The 20,587-nt window shown below is 42.9% G+C and overlaps 1 protein-coding gene across 11 annotated transcripts in view; it reads left to right on the top strand.

Moving 5' to 3' along the window:
- Positions 1–20,587, top strand: part of anks1b (ankyrin repeat and sterile alpha motif domain containing 1B) — a 965,528-nt gene that overhangs the window by 690,365 nt on the left and 254,576 nt on the right. For all 11 annotated transcript variants that reach the window (XM_070897439.1, XM_070897440.1, XM_070897444.1 and 8 more), the window contains one exon: positions 7,303–7,468. In XM_070897439.1, coding sequence (XP_070753540.1) covers positions 7,303–7,468 — 166 coding nt within the window. The remainder of the gene's footprint in view (positions 1–7,302; positions 7,469–20,587) is intronic.

The following is a 20,587-nucleotide window of genomic DNA, read 5'->3' on the forward strand; positions in this document are numbered from 1 at the left end:
CACGAAATATATTCAAAAAGGAGTTAGATCTAGTCCTTACTACTAGGGGGATCAAGGGGTATGGTGAGAAAGCAGGAATGGGGTACTGAAGTTGCATGTTCAGCCATGAACTCTTTGAATGGCGGTGCAGGCTCGAAGGGCCGAATGGCCTACTCCTGCACCTACTTTCTACGTTAATACAGCTGAGAGCTGATACCAATCCAGCACTACCTCTCGTCCGGCATGATTCTGGTGACTGGGGGCACATGTGCAGAACACGGCCGACCACCACTGCGACTTTGGGGCCGTGCCGACACTCAGCCCGCTGGGGCCCAGCGACACTCGGCCCGCCGACACTTCGCAGCCTGCCAAGGGCCCGCCGACACTTCAGGCCCGTCCGGAGCACCAATTTCCTCCCCGACTTCGGGCCACTTCCCCCCACCCTCGGGCTGACCTCCCTTTATCCGGCAAAATCCCTTATTCGGCACAGGCCTGTATCTCCTTCTCCCCCTTCAATGCTATGCTCACACAGTCAAACACAACTCCACACATCATCCTTACAAACTAATTTTTTGGTTCACCATCCATGTGCAATGAATATTAGACAACTGGGGAAACTCTTTTTCAGGTATATCACTCAACCCACCCATTGTTCCAATATTCACTGTGCTCGGGTGATCCCATGCGTCTGGGCACAGACACACCGAAATCTCCCCTTCTGTCTGTTTTTTTTTGACATGATAATAGGTGCAGAATGAAGGTATTCCTCATCATGTAAAAGAAAGGGGATATGCACCATTGTCTTCATGAGCTTGGATTGGATCACCTTCTTTATTGTGTAATGCTGGGTTTGAAGGTATATTTCAATTTTATTTACAAAAAAATACCATCAAAGTTGAAGGGAATCTTTCCAAGTCGATAAGAAATACAGATCTGTCCGAGGTATGGCAGTGGGACAAAGTCTGCGGCTCAAGTTACATTTTTATTTGATAGGATTTATAGTCCTTGAGATTTCACTTCTCCTCGGACCCCCTCGACTTTTCCTGGCCACTCCGGCCATGTGTCAACTGCAGCTGAGAGGGTGGGCATATGATCTGTTCCCAATCCTCCTCTTGCGTGCTAGGAAAGCAACTGATAGACTTTTCCTGCTTGAGTTTCCTTTCTATCCCTTACCCCTGTGTGGAAGCACCAGGCCTGTGTTTAGCAAATTTCCGACACTGCATGCGTTGTGAATTCGAGCTTCAATCCCATCTGCTACCAACCTGCTGACTTTGGATCTTAGAAGAGAACTGTTTTAAACCCAATTATATGGTTTATTGAAATTTACCTTATTGAAAATGCTGCCCTGATGTTGCTGACTTCTTATTAACCAAAAGTATGGCTTATTATTTCCTACATCCTTATAACCTTTAAATGAGACTAGCAAAACCTTAAGCAGCATGGCAGTATCTAATATATATAAAATCCACTATTTTTTGTGTATGATTTCAAAGCATAAGTATTCCACTGCCCAGATGATTTTTTTCCCCATTGCTGTGGTTTTTGTAATTTGTTTATGTTTATGTATTGCGCTAAGGTCTTAATCATTGGAAGAAAAAAATGGGACAATAATGAATGAATGGTGTTGAATTGGCTAAGGCAAGGCTGAAAGAGATTTGGGAGAAATAGTAGATTCAACACTGGCCTTTGTCCAGTCATTGCACAGCAGCAAATAATAAAGTAAAAAGAATGCTGGCCTTTATTGCCAAGTCGTCATCCTAGGCAGTCCCTCGAATTCGGGGAAGACTTGCTTCCACCCTAAAAGTAGGTTCTCAGGTGGCTGTACAGTCCAATATGGGAACTACATATTCTGTTTCACTGTCTCTGTAACAGGTGGGACACACAGTGGTTGATGGAAAGGGTGGGTGTGGAGTCTGGTTTGACGCAATCTCCTTCCGCTGTCTGCGTGGGTTTCTGCATGCTCTCGGCAATGAGACTCGAGGTGCTCAGTGCCCTCCCGGATGCTCTTGCTCTAGTTTGGGCGGTCTTGGGCCAGGGATTCCCAGGTGCCGGTGAGGATGTTGCACTTTATCAAGAAGGCTTTGAGGAAGAGAGTGTTTGCCAAGTCAATAGGGCTGATGTTTGACATATTAAAGTTGCAGCTATATAATGCTCTGATCATGCTGCACCTTGATTACTGTATTCGGTTCTGGTCACTGAGGCACAACGGAAACATATTGGGCCCAAGTTTCGAGCCGCGCCTAGAACGGCGCAGTCCCGACCTGGACGCCCGTTTTTCGCGCCACAAAGTGCGCCTAAAAAAAACCTCCAGATTTTTCAGCTCCCTGCAGGTCCTCTGGCCCTCGGCGCAGCGCAGCAGGAGCTGCAGGTGGCAGAGCCAGGTTCCTGCACTGAAAACAGTGCCGGGACCTCTGCACATGCGCGCTACAGTGGGCGCGCATGTGCAGTAGCTCCAAGCGCTCAAAACTGTGTGGGAGGGGCCGAAGCATGAAGCCCCTAGCCCTGGCCCAATGGCCTCACCGGGGCTGTGTGAATAAGGCTCCTCCCACAGCCAGCTCCTGCTTCCTCCCGACCCGACTTGACTCCTGCTTCCCGCCTCCGGACCGGACCCGACACCGACACCGACCTGACTCCCGCTTCCCCCCCTCCGCCCCGGACTGGACCCGACCTGACTCCCCCGCCCCCGACCCGACTCCCGCTCCCGCCTCCGGACCGGACCCGACACCGACATCGACCTGACTCCCGCTTTCCCCCCCCTGCCCCCGGACCGGACCCGACCCCCCGGACTGGACCCGACCCGACTCCCGCTCCCCCCCACCCCGCCTCCGGACCGGACCCGACACCGACACCGACCCGACTCCCGCTCCCCCCCCCGCCCCTGGACTGGATCCGATCTGAACTCCCTCCCCTCGACCTGACCTCCCTCTCCCTCCCTCCCTCCGACCCGAACCGAACCGACCTCCCTCCAACCACCCCCCCGACCCGCGCTCTCCCCGACCCGACCCAACGCCACCGACCTGTAAATCTGGTGCTGGGGACGGGCCCTGCCCGAAGTCTCGGGCCCGGCCCGTTCAGCCTCACTCCCCCTTCTCCTTCCCCCCCCTTCTACTTTCCCCTCCCATCTCCTTTTCTCCCCCCATCTCCTTTCCCCCCATCTCCTTTCCCCACATCTCCTTTCCCCCCATCTCCTTTCCCCCATCTCCTTTCCCCCCCATCTCCTTCCCCCCCATCTCCCCATTATCCCCTTCCCCCCTTCTCCCCCTCCCCCTTCTCCCCCTCCCCCTTCTCCCCCCTTCTCCCCCTCCCCCTTCTCCCCTTCTCCCCCGTCCCCCTTCTCCCCATCCCTCCCCCTTCTCCCTCATCCCTCCCCCTTCTCCCCCATCCCTCTCCCTTCCCTCCCTCTGCTCCCCACCTCTCTCCCTCTACCCCCCTCCTCCCCCTCCCCTCGCTGTCAGAAACACAGACACTGACAGACAGAGAATGAGAGACACACACAGACAGACAGAGAGATAGAGACACTGACAGAGACACACTGGGGGGGGGGGGGGGGCATCCCAGCACGCTGTTGGAGGGGTCCCGGTGCTGCAGTCGGTAAGTAGAAAATGTTTTATTTATGGATTTAAAAAAAAAAATTATTTCTTATTAATTTGTTTTGATTGATTTATTGGTTGATTTATTGATGTATTTATCATTTATTATTGATGATGGCTCTTTATTTGTAAAACTGAAGTGTTTAATGTTTGTAAACTTCCTTTTAAACCCCCCACCCCCCACCATTCCCTACGCCTAATTTGTAACCTACACCTGATTTTCTAAAGTGTCGACAAGGTTTTTTCGAGCGTACAAAAATCTTCACTTACTCCATTCTAAGTTAGTTTGGAGTAAGTTTTCACTGACGAAACTTTGAAAACAGGCGTAAGTGGCCGGACACGCCCCCTTTTGAAAAAAAAATTCTGTTCCAAAGTGAAACTATTCTAACTGACTAGAACTGGAGCAAACTAAATGACGAGAATTCCGATTTCTAAGATACTCCGTTCTACACCAGTTGCTCCTAAAAATCAGGAGCAAATCATGTGGCAACTTGGGGCCCTAAATTCTAGAAGTAATGCAGAGAAAGGCCACAAATCCCAACCCTAGCGTCAAGGATTGAGCGATGAGGCTTTAAAGACCTGAACTCTTCAGCTTTGAAAGAAAGTGAAAGAAGATGGGACCTTGTAAAGGTATGCAAGATAAATAGAATAGGAACGGTTAATCCTCAGCACAATTTTCAAGTTAAAGCAGAACTGTAGAACAAGTGGGCATAGGTACAAACTGGTAAAAGCTAAGTTTAAGACTAATGTCAGACAACACTTCTTCAAGGAAAAAAGCGATTAATATTGGAATAACCTTCTCGGTAGGATGATGGAGGTACAAACTTTGAAATAATTCAAGAGGCGGTGGGTGCTGTGGAAGGATAAGCTGAATTCCCTACCGTGTGTACTTATCTTTGTAACAGCTGCATAATTTAAACATTTTAAAAACAATGACATTTTGTTCAGTTTAATGGTCTGCCAAGAAAAAACAAAATGCTGGCAATCTCAGCAGGTCAGGCAGCATCTGTGAAGTTGAAGTTAATGTTTCAGATCGATGACCCTTTGTTAGAACTTCCACAGATGCTGCCTGACCCACTGAGATTTCCAGCATTTTCTGTTTTTATTTCAGATTCCAGCTTCTGCAGTATTTTGCTTTTGTAATGGTCTGCCAATGTCTGTTGATGCAGAGAGTAGCCAAGAGTTGGAGCTGAGAGGATATAAAATGTTTCTCAAGAATAGACTTATGAAGAGAGGTAGAGTAGTTGTACTATTATTAAAGAAGGATAAGAAGGATGTAACAGCAATAGAAAAGACAGATTTCACAACAGAAGGGGAAAGGTTAAAAATAGAACTGAATAAATTATTAATTGGTAACAGCTATAGATTACCAACTTTCTGTGATTTTGCCAAATTCCTTTGTCGACTGGAGCAGGTGTAATATAGTTCCACTTATTTGGATCAGTCAGTAATCAAGCCCATGTTGAAAGGTAATGGTTGGGCCTCGTGTGGAATATTTGTAAAGATAATGATGCAGCCCAAAGTAAGATTTGTTCATCGAAACATAGAAATTTACAGCGCAGAAGGACACCATTTCGGCCCATCGTGTCCGCGCCGGCTGACAAAGAGCCGCATGGTCCTTGGTCAGCAGCCCTAAAGGTTACATATAAACCTAAGAACAATGACGGAAAGGCAAAGAGCACCCAGCCCAACCAGTCCGCCTCACACAACTGCGACATCCCTTATACTGAAAACATCTACACTGCACCCCAACCGGAGCCATGTGATCTCCTGGGAGAGGCAACAACCAGATAAAAACCCAGGCCAATTTAGGGAGTATTGAACTTATTAATTTGTCTCAAACTTTGTGGACATGTGAACTTGATTATCTTTGCTAAATTGTACTGTGTTACTCTGTTTAATGGCAATGGTCTATATAGCACATCAAAGATACAGCACCAATACATGCAACACAAAGAATTGCATTCAGTAAATAAACAAAAAATAAATCTGACTTGTAGGCCTGGATTTTATGGGGCCATGGCCGTGTACGCTGTAAGTGCCCACACTAAGCTGGGTGGCGGTGTGAGCTGCGAGGAGGATGCTAAGAGACTGCAGGATGACTTGGACAGGTTAGGTGAGTGGGCAAATGCATGGCAGGTGCAGTATAATGTGGATAAATGTGAGATTATCCACTTTGGTGACAAAAACAGGAAGACAGAATATTATCTGAATGGTGACAGATTAGGAAAAGGGGAGGTGCATCGAGACTTGGGTGTCATGGTACATCAGTCATTGAAGTTTGGCATGCAGGTGCAGTAGGCGGTGAAGAAGGCCTTCATAGCTAGGGGATTTGAGTATAGGAGCAGGGAGGTCTTACTGCAATTATACGGAGCCTTGGTGAGGCCACACCTGGAATATTGTGTTCCGTTTTTGTCCCCTAATCTGAGGAAGGACGTTCTTGCTATTGAGGGAGTGCAGCGAAGGTTCACCAGATTGATTCCTGGGATGGCAGGACTGACATATGAGGAGAGACTGGATCAACTGGGCTTGTATCCACTGGAGTTTGGAAGAATGAGAGGGGATCTGATAGAAACATATAAAATCCTGATGGGATTGGACAGGTTAGGGACAGGAAGAATGTTCCCGTTGCTGGGGAGTTCCAGAACAAGGGGTCACAGTCTAAGAATAAGGGGTAAGCCATTTAGGACCGAGATGAGGAGAAACTTCTTCACTCAGAGAGTGGTTCACCTGTGGAATTCTCTACCGCAGAAAGTTGTTGAGGCCAGTTCGTTAGATATATTCAAAAGGGAGTTAGATATGGCCTTTATGGCCAAAGGGATCAAGGGGTATGGAGAGAAAGCAGGAATGGGGTACTGAGGTTGAATGATCAGTCATGATCTTATTGAATGGTGGTGCAGGCTCGAAGAGCCAAATGGCCTGCTCCTGCACCTAATTTCTATGTTTTTATGTTCTAGGTTTCCACATGTGCTGTGCATACGCGAAAACCCGGAACTTGCGATCTGTCAAGTTTGAACTTGACCGATCATCTGCATGCGCAGGAAATGGACATTCGCTGGCGGAGAGCTGGGCTATTTGTCCAATGAATGCCCAAACCCACAAAACCCTTACACCTGATAAATGCAGGCAAAGGGTGAAAATAAATATTAAAATAAAACCTTTAACATAATTTTAACATTTTAAAATCTTTAAAATTAGTTTTGGTTATTTTTGGCCCCTTTAAAAATGTTTACATTTATTTTTCAAAAAAATAATTTTTTGTTTTCTATGTTTAATTAAATTGTATTTTTTTATTAATTTTAACCACGTGGTGATTTATTTTTATTTAGGTTGTGTGAAAGTGTTTTTATGTCATTCCTTGTATGCTTATATGGATTCTGTACGTAAATGGAATCCCCCTTTTTGATTGGTTGGGCCGACCCACGTGATCCCAGGGATGCTTGTGAACCACATGCGTCCCTGGGATGCAACCCCTGCAGGCCCAGGACCGCAAGAGTTGGAAGATACGGAGGCACCAGGTTGGTGCGTACGTTTCTTGCGGATCGAGGCATTCGCCCGCGGGAAGCCTCTGACCGTGATTTTAGATCCATAATGCATTTTTTGAAATATTGCATATATATACTACAGATAACAAAACATTTATTTTGACAGAGCAAAGAAAACTACTTTGAATGTTTATTTGTGACAGTACAACATAATCAGATAAAAATATTTATTTTCTGATATTTTGCAGGAATCAGAAACAAAGAAGGACGACCAGACTCTGGACATAAGGTTGTCTCCATCTTTGGACAGTTTCCCTGCAGAAGAGGAGGACAATCCTTATGAATTCTTGGCTACAGCAGTCACCAAGAAACCCCGATCATTGGAAATATCCAGAGTGTCTTCAGGAATAACAGGTATTGGAACTTGGGAGCCATGGGTTTGTGTATTGTCCTTTCACCTCCACGGGTTGGGTTCAACGTTACCTGAGATACATATATTGAATGAGACGGTACTGGTGAAACACAGCTGGGATACCAGCTCATCAGGCACTGCATGCTCCTGCGCCCCACTGTGCTGATCTGACTTGATAATGCAAGGTTAGCTCATTTAAATATTTTTGCGAGATTTCTGGCACTTGGTGCATGATGGGCTGGGAGCGCCACTGTGGTCAGAATGTCAGCAGTTGCCGTTGCTTGACCTCAAAGTGACACTTCTTTTCCAACTGAAAATCCGTCTCAGGCACGGTGGTCCCTTTGATCGATTGGCCTTTGGAGACCAAAGAGGCAAGTTTATAAGAGTACAATTAAAAAAATTATGATGCATGTTTAATCAGAACACTGTCCTTTTTTCACATTCACAGCCTGCTTTTTAAAAATAAGTCAATATAAACTTTGCTTCAATATAGCTTTGCAAATATGTCCTCTTAATTTTGTAAATTATTTTACCTATTGCCTAAAAAGTTTACTTAGATTAAAATTTATGCCCATCGACTGTTTAAGAATCAAAAAACGGAGCAGACCTGGCTATTGCTCTGCTCTGCGATATCCAGTTTAGCAAAGGGGGCCTAAATCAGACGCTAGGTCTCCATGTACATGAATAAGGGGCCTGACACCTAAAAAATGGCTTGACCCAATATCAGGTTGGACGTCTTTCGGGTGTCCTCTGGGCGTTGGATGTTGGTCCCTAAGATTGATCTTGGTTGTGCCCATTTAACGCTTGTAAAACGGATGTAACCAGATTCAGTTTCTATCCCAATCTATATTCAACCATCAAAAAAGTTTACTGTTACTCAGTTCATCCTATTATTAATAACCTTTTGCAGAATTAAGTATAGTCCCCACACATTTCCATTGCCAAACATTTGTTTTCTTATTTTAACTCAAGTTTTATCTTAACTTGTGTTATTTATTTTTAATTGGACAGATTTTTAAATAAGGGCAAAACATTAATACAGAACCAGGTGATGTATTTCAGTAGTGTGTGCAGTTTTATACATTTTTAGGCATCCCTGATTTCTAACAAGTAGTACGTGAAAACTATTAAATTGTTTAAAATCTATACAATTTAAAATGTCATTCTATTGTAAAAAGTCAACCTATTTATAACTTTTGGATTCTGATTATCTTTCAATTCAACCACATTAATTTGTCTCTGTATTTTGGTGGTTCTTTACAAATTACCTATAACCGTACTTCATTTTATTCTCCTTTTTAAAAGAAATAGTTACCTAACTATGACCTGGCGTGCTAGTTCTTCCTGAATTAATATCATATTTTATTACTGCAGTATTACAAAAGATAGAATTTGACACCTGATCTCAAAATGAGTTGAGCAGACAGTTATGCACAACTTTTACTTTCTACATTCAGTAATTAGTCTGCGTTTGTTGTGCAGTTCCTATTTCCATCAAGACAGGATTCTGCTGCATCAGTTGAATAAAAACATTCACAATCACAACTCTTTGCAAAACAGTTCAATTAATAACATGCAATATAAACAGAAAATGCTGGAAATACTCAGCAGGTCAGGCAGCATCTGTGGAGAGGAAACAAAGTTATCGTTTGAGGTTGATTACTTTTTTCAGAACTGAAAAAAGTTAGAGAAGTAACAGGTTTTAAGCAAGTATACAGGCAGGGAAAGTCTCTCTGACTGCTCCGGTAAGACCCATTATTTCAGGCTGTTCTTGCCCGATGGAACTGATTCCTTCCTATCTCAACTATATTTTTTCTTCTCTTGTCCAGTCTCTTCCCACCTACATCTGCGCATCTTCCGATGCCTTCACCACTTTAATAGTTTCCAGTTTCATGGTCCTAATGGTTTCCTTTTCACCATGGATGTCCAAACCCTCTACACACCAGGTCGGCCTGAGGGCGCTCCGCTTCTTCCTCGAGCAGAGGCCAACCAGTCCCCATCCATCACCACCCTCCTCCGCCTGGCTGAACGTGTTCTTCCGTTGAACAACTTCTCCTTTGACTCCACTCACTTCCTCCAAATTAAAGGTGTTGCTATGGGAACCAGTATGGATCCTAGCCATGCCTGTATTTAATGGGATATATGGAACATTTTTTGTTCCAGTCCTACGCAGGTCCCCTCTGTCAACTCCTTTTCCAGTACATTGTTGACTACATCGGTGCCATTTCTTGCTCTCGCCCCGAACTGGAAATTTTTATCAACTTTGCTTCAAATTTTACCCCTTCCCTCACCTTCATATGGTCTATCTCCGACTCTTTCTTTCCATTCCTTGACTTCTCTATCTCCATTTCTGCGAATATACTGTCAACCAATATTCACTATAAGCCCACTGATTCCCACAGCTGCCTTGATTACATGTCCTCCCAATCCACTTCCTGGAAGGATTCTATTCCATTCTCCTAGTTTCTCCGTCCCCGTCGCATCTGTTCTGACGACGCCACCTTCTATACCAGTGCTTCCGATATGCCCTACTTTTTCTGCAACTGATCCCCACCACCATGGTTGTTAGGGCTCTCAACCGTGTCTGTTCTATTTCCCGCACTTCTGCTCTCAACCCTTCCCCTCCCTCTCAGAAGGAAAGTGTTCCCCTTGTAGCTTTCCATCCCACCAGACTCCACATTCAGTGGATCATCCTCCCATTTCTGCCAACTCCAGAGTGATTCCATCTTCCCCTCTCTGTCCCTTTCAGCATTCCGAAGGGATCGTTCCCTCCACGATACCCTGGTCCACTCCTCAATTACCCCCAATAACCCCTCCCCTTCCCTGGTACCTACTAGTGCAAGCACAGGAGGTGCAACACCTGCCCATTTACCTCCTCCCTTCCCACCATCCAGGGCCCCAAATACTCCTTCCGGGTAAAACAGCGATTTACTTGCACTTCTTTCAATTTAGTATACTCTATCCACTGCTCATGATGTGGTTTCCTCTACATTGGGGAGACCAAACATAGATTCAGCGACCACTTTATGGAACACCTCCATTCAGTCCGTAAGCCTGACCCCGAGTTTCCGGTTGCCTGTCATTTTAATTCTCCGCCCCATTCCCACTCTGATCTCTCTATTCTTGGTGTCCTCCACTGTTCCAGTGAAGCTCAACGTAAGCGTGAGGAATAGCACCTCATCTTTCAATTAGGCACTTTACAGCCTTCCAGACTCAACATTGAGTTTAACAATATCAGATCATAACCACTGCCCCCATGTTTTCAGACAGCGGGAGTTAGTAGTGATTCGATATTCCCATTTACACCTCCTTTAGATCCATCCTCTAGACCCATCTTTTATTTCTTTACTTGTTCCATTACGATCTCCTTTTGCCTTGCACCATCAACACTTTTGTCTCTTAATCTCTCCTGCCTCCCACCTTATCACAAACCTTTCTTTTGCTCTTTCTTCCCCTCCCCCTTTCCCTGCCTCAGTTCTTGCTTAAAACCTGTTACACCTTTAACTTTTTCCAGATCTAATGAAAGGTCATCGACTTGAAACGTTAACTTTATTTCTCTCTTCACAGATGCTGCCTGACCTGCTGTGTATTTCCAGCATGTTCTGTTTTTATAGCAGATTTCCAGCATCCACAGAGTTTTGTTTTTCTATTAACTTTTTTGATTCAGGGCCGAGAAATGAGATTGTTTGTTCAAAAATTGAAATATTTGTTACATCATTGTGAAAGGCCAATGCTACATTCCGACTAATTGAATCAAATGTAATTTATAGAAACTTGAAACTTAATACTGATAGAGAAATGTTAAGTTTGTCATGTACCTTTTGTACAATCCTATTTTGACCCTAATCAAGATTGAAGCATGCATTCTGACTAAGAGCTGTTCCCATCTTAACCAAATTAAGAGCATGAACTTTAGCAAGGACAAAAAGTCTCCCCATGAATTATCCAAGGCTTAAAAAATGGCTTTGTTACATGCTTGCCTTTAACTCTATTATCCCAGGAATTAAAATATACTGCTTATTATTGTGGTTCTCATCCATCCAAGTCACAAATTTACCTAGCAAATGTTGATGAATGCCACTAGCACAAGGTATCATTCATACATTCTGTAACAAACAAAAAAACACAACTTTGTTTTTAATTGAGTAAATTTACCATTTAAAGGTCTGCAGTACTATGTCTGTTTCAAACTTAGAAAAATGGCAATATCCATTTTATTTAGAAAATATAACAAATTAGTAAATATTCTATTGTACTGTGTATATCTGGTCATACAAATTCACAAAAAGCTATTATTGCACATGCTGTATAAAGTTTGTAAAAAGAAATGTATGTTTTGAAAATTGCCAAGTGCACGTGTACATTAAAGCTCGTGGCTTAATAAATCCTGTAATCTAATTTGCAGTATAAAAGATTAAAATCGAGCCATGTCAAATGTCAGCATACAGCTGCAGCAATGTTTTGATTTGTTACATAAGCCTCCCTGATAAGGTGCACATCCCCACCGACATCTGGGAATCCCTGGCCAAAGACCGCCCTAAGTGGAGGAAGTGCATCCGGGAGGGCGCTGAGCACCTTGAGTCTCATTGGCGAGAGCATGCAGAAATCAAGCGCGGGCAGCCGAAAGAGCTTGTGGCAAATCTGTCCCACCCTCCCTTAGCCTCAACGACTATCTGTCCCACCTGTGACAGGGACTGTGGCTCTTATATTGGACTGTTCAGCCACCTAAGAGCTCATTTTAAGAGTGGAAGCAAGTCTTCCTCGATTTCGAGGGACTGCCTATGATGATGATGATGCTGCAAGACTGAATAAATTGCTACATATTTACTGTGCGAAGTATTTAATATCTGATTGCAAGAATAACATAGTCAGTACAATCTGTGGAATTACAAATATCGCACCCCCCCCGCACCTCAACTATGAGATCCTGATCCTTATCATGACATGAGAATGAGGGAATTATTGGAGGAAAGCAGTTTCACACAGGGAAAGAGGAAAATTTAGAAAAACTGAGTCACCGAGTGAAATGATCATCTCGCGCCTGGATTAATTGATCTGCTCGATTGCCATCCGTTTCCTCTAGGAGATAAAATCAGGTGTACAATTTCTCCAGTACTGGACAGACTCCTTTTTGTAAATATAAAAAAGCAAATTAATCATTTACTATAAGTAGTTAGCTACAAGGCCAAACAGCAAACAATGAATTTGGTTGGAAATCTGTGACGGACACCTTAGAATCAGCAAATTTATTGTTGGTGGCCATGTACCTAAAACAAGCCTTGATAAATGAACGGCCCATGCAAGAGAGATGTATGTCCTCATATATCAGACCATTTTCTAAAGTTATTATTCCTATCCTACACCAATTCTTACTCTGGTAGAAACAAGCAGAGGTCGGATCCAGCAGATCAATTCATTCTCATTCTCGTTTCATTGTTGGGGCGGGTGATTGTGGGGGTGGGGGTCGTGAATAACTTATTTGTTTCCACAGATTGTATTGACCATGTTACTCTTACAGTCAGATGAAATAATTTGCAAAGTAAATATGAAGCAAAATCAAAATACTGCTGTAGTTGTAATTGGATGCTGATATTTGACATGGCTCGATTTGAATCTTTTATACCACAAATTTGAATAACAGCATTTATTAGGCCAGAAGCTGAATTAATTTACCATTTAAAGAAGTAATATGTCTGTTTCAAACTACAACATCCATATATGATGTACTTGGCAATTTTCAAAACGTACAATTTATTTTACAAACTTTACACAGCATGTACAATAATAGCTTTATGTGAACTTGTATGATCAGATGTGCACAGTACTATAGAATATTTATTACTTTGCTAAACTTTCTAAATAAAATGGATATTGCAGTTTTTATAAGTTTGAAACTCCAGATCTTTAAATGGTAAAGGCTTGACAGATTATAACAGTCTGGGCCTCAGCTGAATCCTGCTTGACAGCTGCTCTGCAGATAGTGGAGGCTGGCCGACAGGGAGGGATGAAAATCGGGCAGCCCATTGGCCGCCTGCTGGCGCCAGAAGATGGCAACCGGCAACGAGGTCAGTCCCGGAGGGCAGGCTGTTTGCATGGTCTTCGGCCTGAGGTGGAGGATAGCGTGGGGCAGTCGCGGCCCAGACATCTCTTGGAGGGGCCCAGAGGAGCGCTCTTGCTCTTTCGGCCCCCACTAAAGGAAATTTTGTCTTAACTATGCTCGCTGGCTCCCTGCCAGGTTTACCCTCGAGCTGATTGAAATTCCATCGGTGGCTCATGTGCATATATGGGACTCCGATTACATTTGTTAATGGGATTCCAGCCAGAGTTGAGCAGAAATCTTAACCTCTGTTAAAACCAGCAGTGTTAGAATTGTAGATCGGTGGGAATGGAGCGGAAAATTGAGCCATTCCATTTAACTGCTTTTCCGCTCCATTTCTGCCGATTGAGGAACATTTGTTGCTAAACCAAAGCTAATGATAATTACTTTTGAGATTTTGTTGATAATATATCTCGTGATTTTCCCAATATGGTTCCAATGAGTCCTAATTGTAACTACATAACGGGATCTGATTTTTTTTTATCTCAAAGTTTGCTGCCAAAATTACTAAATATTTGAGTCTATCCCAAACATAGTATAAGAAAATCCATTGATGTATTTGACCCATGAAAGCTTGTTCTTCTAGTACTCTAATTTGTCCATCGCACCATCCAACTGTATCTTGAGGACCATCATTGTTTTTGTTTTTATTGTCCTCCCTGATAAACAGAACATATGGATGAGCAAGACTGGAAATGAGCAGGGCATTCTAACTAGCCGGTCTCCAAGTTCAATAATATACTATGGGAGAGATTTTCCAGTTGGGCCTAAAACAAACATGATATTGACCCAAAAACTATCCAGTTCCCTCTTATATTTGCTGAAAATATCCGCCTCCCCATCTCCCTAGACATCCTTCTGCATATTCACCAGCCTCTGTGTGATGTACTTGCATCTAAACTGTCTTAGTTTTCCTTATCCGAGCTTTAGTTTGCACCCATTGCTTACGGAATTTATGCATATTTTGAACAATTTTTATTAGAGATTAGTTTCTCTACATCCCATAAAATCTAGAAAGCTTTGATTATGTCTCCCATGAGCCTTTATTCTCAAGTGTAAATGTTCCCAGTTGCCAAAGCTTCTCCTTGTATCCGAGGTGCCTAATCCCCAGAACCAGCTTAGTTTCTCTCCTCTTTACCCACTCCAAACGGTCCCCACGGTTAATAAAATTATACGCCGATTTCCAGCTGATGAGTGCTCGATACAATCTTGCTACTACCTTATGGGGCTTATGTTCTATCTCTCTGGCATCTCATTCAAAGGTTTTGATTAACTTTACTGCTGCTGCGTGCTGGTCTGATAGTTTCAAGCAACTATCTACCAGCACCCCCAAGGTCTCTCTTATTTTGTGCCCTGTTGTCTACGACAGTTTATTGTATTCCACTGCACAATTACACTTTCGTAGTCTCATGGCCTTGCAGTGGTCCATGTTAAGTAGTATCTGCCTATTTATAAGACCAATCTTCCACACAGTCCAGGAGCCCCCATGTTTGCTCCACTTGTTATTTCCAGGCTCCCTGCCTCCCACTTTGTATAGCCAGCTCCCTTTTTATCCCCGCTTCCAAATAATGTAAATAATAATGGCTCAAATATGATTCCTGAGGCACTCTGCGAATTATATTTGTCCATTCTGTTGCAGTTCTATGTACAGCTGCAACCACAACTTATATTGAAATAGCACTTTTAATGTAGTCAAGCATCCCAAGGAGCTTCACAGGAGCATTATCAGACATCATTTGACACCGAGCCACAAAAGGAGGTATTGGGACAGGTGAACAAAAGCTTGGTCAAAGATGTAGGTTTTAAGGAGCATCTTAAAAGGAGGAGAGAGAAGTTTAGGGAGGTAATTCTAGAGCTTATTGCCTCTAAAGGCACGGCTGCCAATGGCGGAGCGATGAAAATCAGGGATGTGCAAGAGGCCAGAATTGGAGGAGTGCAAACGATCTTGGAGGGCTGTGGAATTTTGTTTCTGATTCACTCTAGCAGCTTCCCCTCCAATTCTGTGCCTTCTGCCTTTGTGGACCAGCCTCCTATATGTCTTTGCTAAAACCAAAATATCTAAGTTCTGGAATTGCGCAATCATGTTTGTGTAATTTCAAGGTAATTCCAAGGTGTGGTGGGGTAAGGGTTAAAAATGACTGCCCAGCAAATTCACCGTCTCCTTTATGTCATGCTGCTAATTGGGGGTCTTTCCAGGTGCATTACTGAACTTTCCTCAGGATTTCTACCGGAGGTGGCCCTGTGAGCCGTACATCTGCCTAGTGCAGACGTTGGTTCAGGTATGGGCTTACATTGGCGCCTAAAGTTGAAAAGGCAAATAACAATCAATCCCAGAATTCTCAAGTACATTACAACAGTGCCCGGATATCGAGGGGTTTAAAAAAAAAGATAGATTTTTGTTATCCATAAAGTGTGATGCAGAGCTGGAAGTTTGGAGTTATACAGTGGGGCTGTGTGCTTGCGAAGTAACATGCAGCTGTCAAACTCCATTCACCAGATTCCGAACAGTGGTTAAATTTTAATGTTCTCAAACAGCCAACAGGATCGTAAATTCTCTGCATACATTAAAAGTATTAAAATTAAACTTAATAAGTACCCAATGGACCATACACATCCTTTTAAATTTAGCTTTCCATTTGATTACAATTACTCTATGTAAAATACATTTCATATGAAGCTTTTGGAGGCAATTTTAATGCAACCCGCCTGGCACAAACCGAATGGGTGGGCAGTTACAATCGCTCAAGTTACTTCTCCGGCCTGGAGCCACTGGGTGCTGACTCCCCTGCTCTCTTGAGCAGGCGGCAGGGACAGCTGCCCAAAGCCACTATTTATATATGCATCCAGATGTCATCATCAGGACCTAACTGCCTGAGCAAGATGTGGCAGTGAGTTTCCCGCTAGGCCAACCCAGTGACAAAGAGGAGCTGGGCATGAAAAGGCACAAAAAGGTAAGTATTTAATTTGACTTTTCTTGTGGGACCTGGAGCAGCAGGAGTGCTCCTCTGGACACCATAAGGAAAGCTGAGACTTCCCCTGCTGCAAACTCGCCTTCCCAGCCCCGAGCGCGGGAACCTCCACGGGATAGTTCACCAACTGTTCCCACCACTTAACTTCTGTCAGTGGGTCAGGTGATTTCCCACCAATTCCCCCCCAACCACAAGTGGGAAGTCAGCTGGTCAGATTTAAATGTGGCCCAGGAGTTAAAATACCTCAGACTACACTTCTCAAGCCATGGATGAGCTTCTTTCACACCGCTGCTCACCCACTGTAAATTGTACCAGAGTTAACATCGGGGCCCATCTCCTGCTTGCGTCTCTTACCTGTAATATGTTTGGTAGTCAGCTTACCAATCTACCAGTCAAACAATTTGCTTCTGTAGAGTTTTACCCACTTTGGAGGATTTCGCACTAATGTCTGTAGAAACTTAGGTTCAAATCCAGAAGAAAGATCAGTCACAGACATAAATCAACATTGGTAAAATCAACAATGCTTCCGTAAACAGTTAAAAATAATACAACCTTAAAGGAGAGTCTGTATAATGCGCAAAACAAAGTGTTTATTACACCTAGTCTGAGGGTACACTTTTGACATCTTCTTTCTTTCTTACATGGTGGACTCCGTCCCTGCCAACTGCAACCTTTCGTCTTCCTCTTTTACAGGGTTAAACAATCATCCTTTACAACCTGGCTGCTGGCAAACCAAATTTCTCAGTAACTTTCCGTCTTCCCACTCTCTCCCTGATGCAAAAGCAGTTTTCTAATGTTCCCACAGTCTCAAGATTTAGCTGGGCAACTGTCTTCTTCAGCCTTGACCTTTATCTCCACGAAAGTACATTGTCTCAGTTAGCCTTGTAAGCAGTGAGGTTACCCATTCTGTGTTCTAGATTTTGTTAATGCTTTTAACCAAATCCTGCTTTTTGAGCAATCCAGGTTTTCTTTTTGTTTCCTTATCAGTAAAGGGTGATTGACTGCTACTAATTGGTTTCAATTAGCCATCTTGCAAACTGCATGTAGGTTGAAAAAGTAACGGATTCATTCTCTCTAACAGCAATTTGCCATGACACAATCAAATCCATTATTGTTTAACCTTGTTTTATTAATTGATACTGATTAATTTATGCATTTTTGAAACTGGCTCAGAATTTCTTTCAGCCTGCCTTTGCTTTCCTGGGGACATTTATTTATATTCTTAACATCTTTAATCACTAGAATGAAGATTTTATGATTATAAGGATTATATTCAGTACTATTTATAATGCGGCAGAAGGAGATATTTTGCAAAAGAGTTCTACTGAAAGAATCCTTATGAAAGATTTATAAATGATTATGACTGTAATGATTTCTATACAAAGTTTTTTTTGTGTTCTTATAACTCAATTTATTGTCGTCATGATGTTGCAATACTTGTACTTTTCTAGCCGGATTCTGAGCATGTGTAACTTAATTGATATTTTCACTGAGACATCCCCATGCACTGTTGGATGCAGTGGTCATAAATTGCCCACTGCCCAGGATAAAGTCTCCTGCAACTGAGGAGGTCACATCATGAGGTAGGTTTTAACCCCGCTTTGCCTGGCAGAAATGGGGGAGAGTAAGATGGTGATGGGGTGGGTGTTGCTCAAAGTTTCCATTCCTGACATCCCACCATCTTTACTTACAGAGACGTGGTTGCAAGGCGACCAAGGCTAGAAATTGAATATTTAGGGATATTTGACAATTCGGAAGGATAGACAGAAAGAAAAAGGAGGTGGGGTAGCTCTGTTAATAAAGGATGAGATCAGTGCAGTAGTGAGGAATGATATTGGCTCAGAAGATCAACATGTAGAATCAGTTTAGGTGGAGATAAGAAATAATAAGGGGAAAAAGTCACCAGTGGGCGTAGTCTATAGGCCGCCTAACAGTAGCTACACTGTTGCACAGAGTATAAATCAAGAAATAATGCAGGCTTGTAAAAAAGTTACGGCAATAATCATGGGCGATTTTAATCTTCATATTGATTGAACAAATCAAAATGGCCACGGTAACCTTGAGGAAGAGTTCATAGAGTGTATCTGGGATAGTTTCCTTGAACAATACATTGCAGAACCAACCAGGGAGCAGGCTATCTTAGATCTGGTATTGTGTAATGAGACAGGATTAATAAATGACCTCCAAGTAAAGCATCTTCCAGGAAATGGTTGAATTTCAAATTCAGTTGCAGGGTGAGAAAGTTGGATCTCAAACCAGTGTCCTGATCTTAAATAAAGGAGATTACAAAGGTATGAAGGCAGAGTTGGCTAAAGTGGACTGGGAAAATAGATTAAAGTGTAAGACGGTTGATATGCAATGGCAGACATTTAAGGAGATATTTCATAACTCTCAACAAAAATATATTCCAGTGAGAAGGAAAGACTTTGAGAGGGGAGAACCATCCGTGGCTAACTAAGGAAATAAAGGATGGCACCAAATTGAAAACAATGGCATACAAAGTGGCCAAGAATAGTCGGAGGCCAGAGGATTGGGAAACTTTTAAAAACCAGCAAAGGACAACTAACAAAATAATAAAGAGAGGGAATTTAGATTATGAAAGTAAACTTGCAAGAAATATAAATTCAGATAGTAAGAGTTTCTACAGGTATATAAAAAGGAAAAGAGTAGCTAAAGTAAACGTTGGTCCCTTAAAGGATGAGACCGGGGAATTAATAATGGGAAACAGGGAAATGGCAGCAACTTTGAACAAATATTTTGTACCAGTCTTCACAGTAGAAGACACTAAAAACATCCCAATAGTGGATAATCAAGAGGCTATAGGTAGGGAGGAACTACATTACATTTGCTGCAAACCAAAAATATGAACCAGCAACCTATTCTCAGGGCTCTACCAATTGCCTTCCAAAGTACTCAATTTTATGCACATGACAGTAGGTGAGGATAATTATCACTCTGATTATCCCTTCCATTTTGTGAGGCGAAGCATAACCACTGCTCCTTTGTCTCCCAAAGCTGTGTGGCTGAGATTGGGAATACAGAGCAGGGAGATCAAACTTTCCTCCATAATTATGTATACTGATGCTTCAATACCAAGCACAATGCACCTCAACTTCGACTTCTGTAATAGTGAAATAATTGGGAGAAATATTGCCAGTGACAAGACATTTTCGATCTATGACAGGAAGTGACTGACTGCAATTTCCTGCCACAGCATCAGAAGCAGATAAAAGAAACTGGCATCAGTGTACAAAAACGGAAGTCAACTACATTGGTATTCTGACACCAACATGTATGCTTAGTTAGATCCAAACAATATTAACTATACTAACAAATTATTTTTAATTTTCTCCACAATACTAAACTGGATTCGATATTGCCCTCTCCCAGAATTTCTATGTGATTGCACGCTGGACTAACAGAAAAAGAATCACCTTGCCATCAAACAATAGTTTGTTTTTGCTTCAGAAGATATTAAGAAACAAAAGATGAAACATAGAAACATAGAAACATAGAAAATAGGTGCAGGAGTAGGCCATTCGGCCCTTCTAGCCTGCACCGCCATTCAATGAGTTCATGGCTGCATTTATACAGTGCTTTATTGGGGCTGAATTTGTGTCCCCTACAAGCGCGTATGAGGTGCGTACACGCCCGTATGAGGTGCGTACACGCTCGTATGAGGTGCGTACACGCCCGTAGGGGCTGCGCAAGTTCCGGGTTTAGGCATGCACTGCACATGCACCGAAACCCGGCATTTGCGATTCTTGACAGATTGTACGAATCCGAAAGAAATGGGCCTGCCCAACTTCTGCCCTGCAAATGCCCGTGAAATTCTTACGCCTCGTAAGAGCAGGCGTAAGGCTTGCTGTTACCAATGTAAGAGTTTTAAAAAACATAAACGTCATTTTTTTTCATTCATTTATACATTAAAAACCTTTTGCAATAGGGTAAATTTATTTTTAACCCCATTAAAACATATACATTTATTTTTCAAAAATTAAATTTTTGTTTTAAGTATTTAGTTAAGTGCCATTTTAATTAATTTTAAATATGTA

The sequence above is a fragment of the Pristiophorus japonicus genome, chromosome 13 (assembly GCF_044704955.1).
Source record: "Pristiophorus japonicus isolate sPriJap1 chromosome 13, sPriJap1.hap1, whole genome shotgun sequence".
NCBI lineage: Eukaryota > Metazoa > Chordata > Chondrichthyes > Pristiophoridae > Pristiophorus > Pristiophorus japonicus.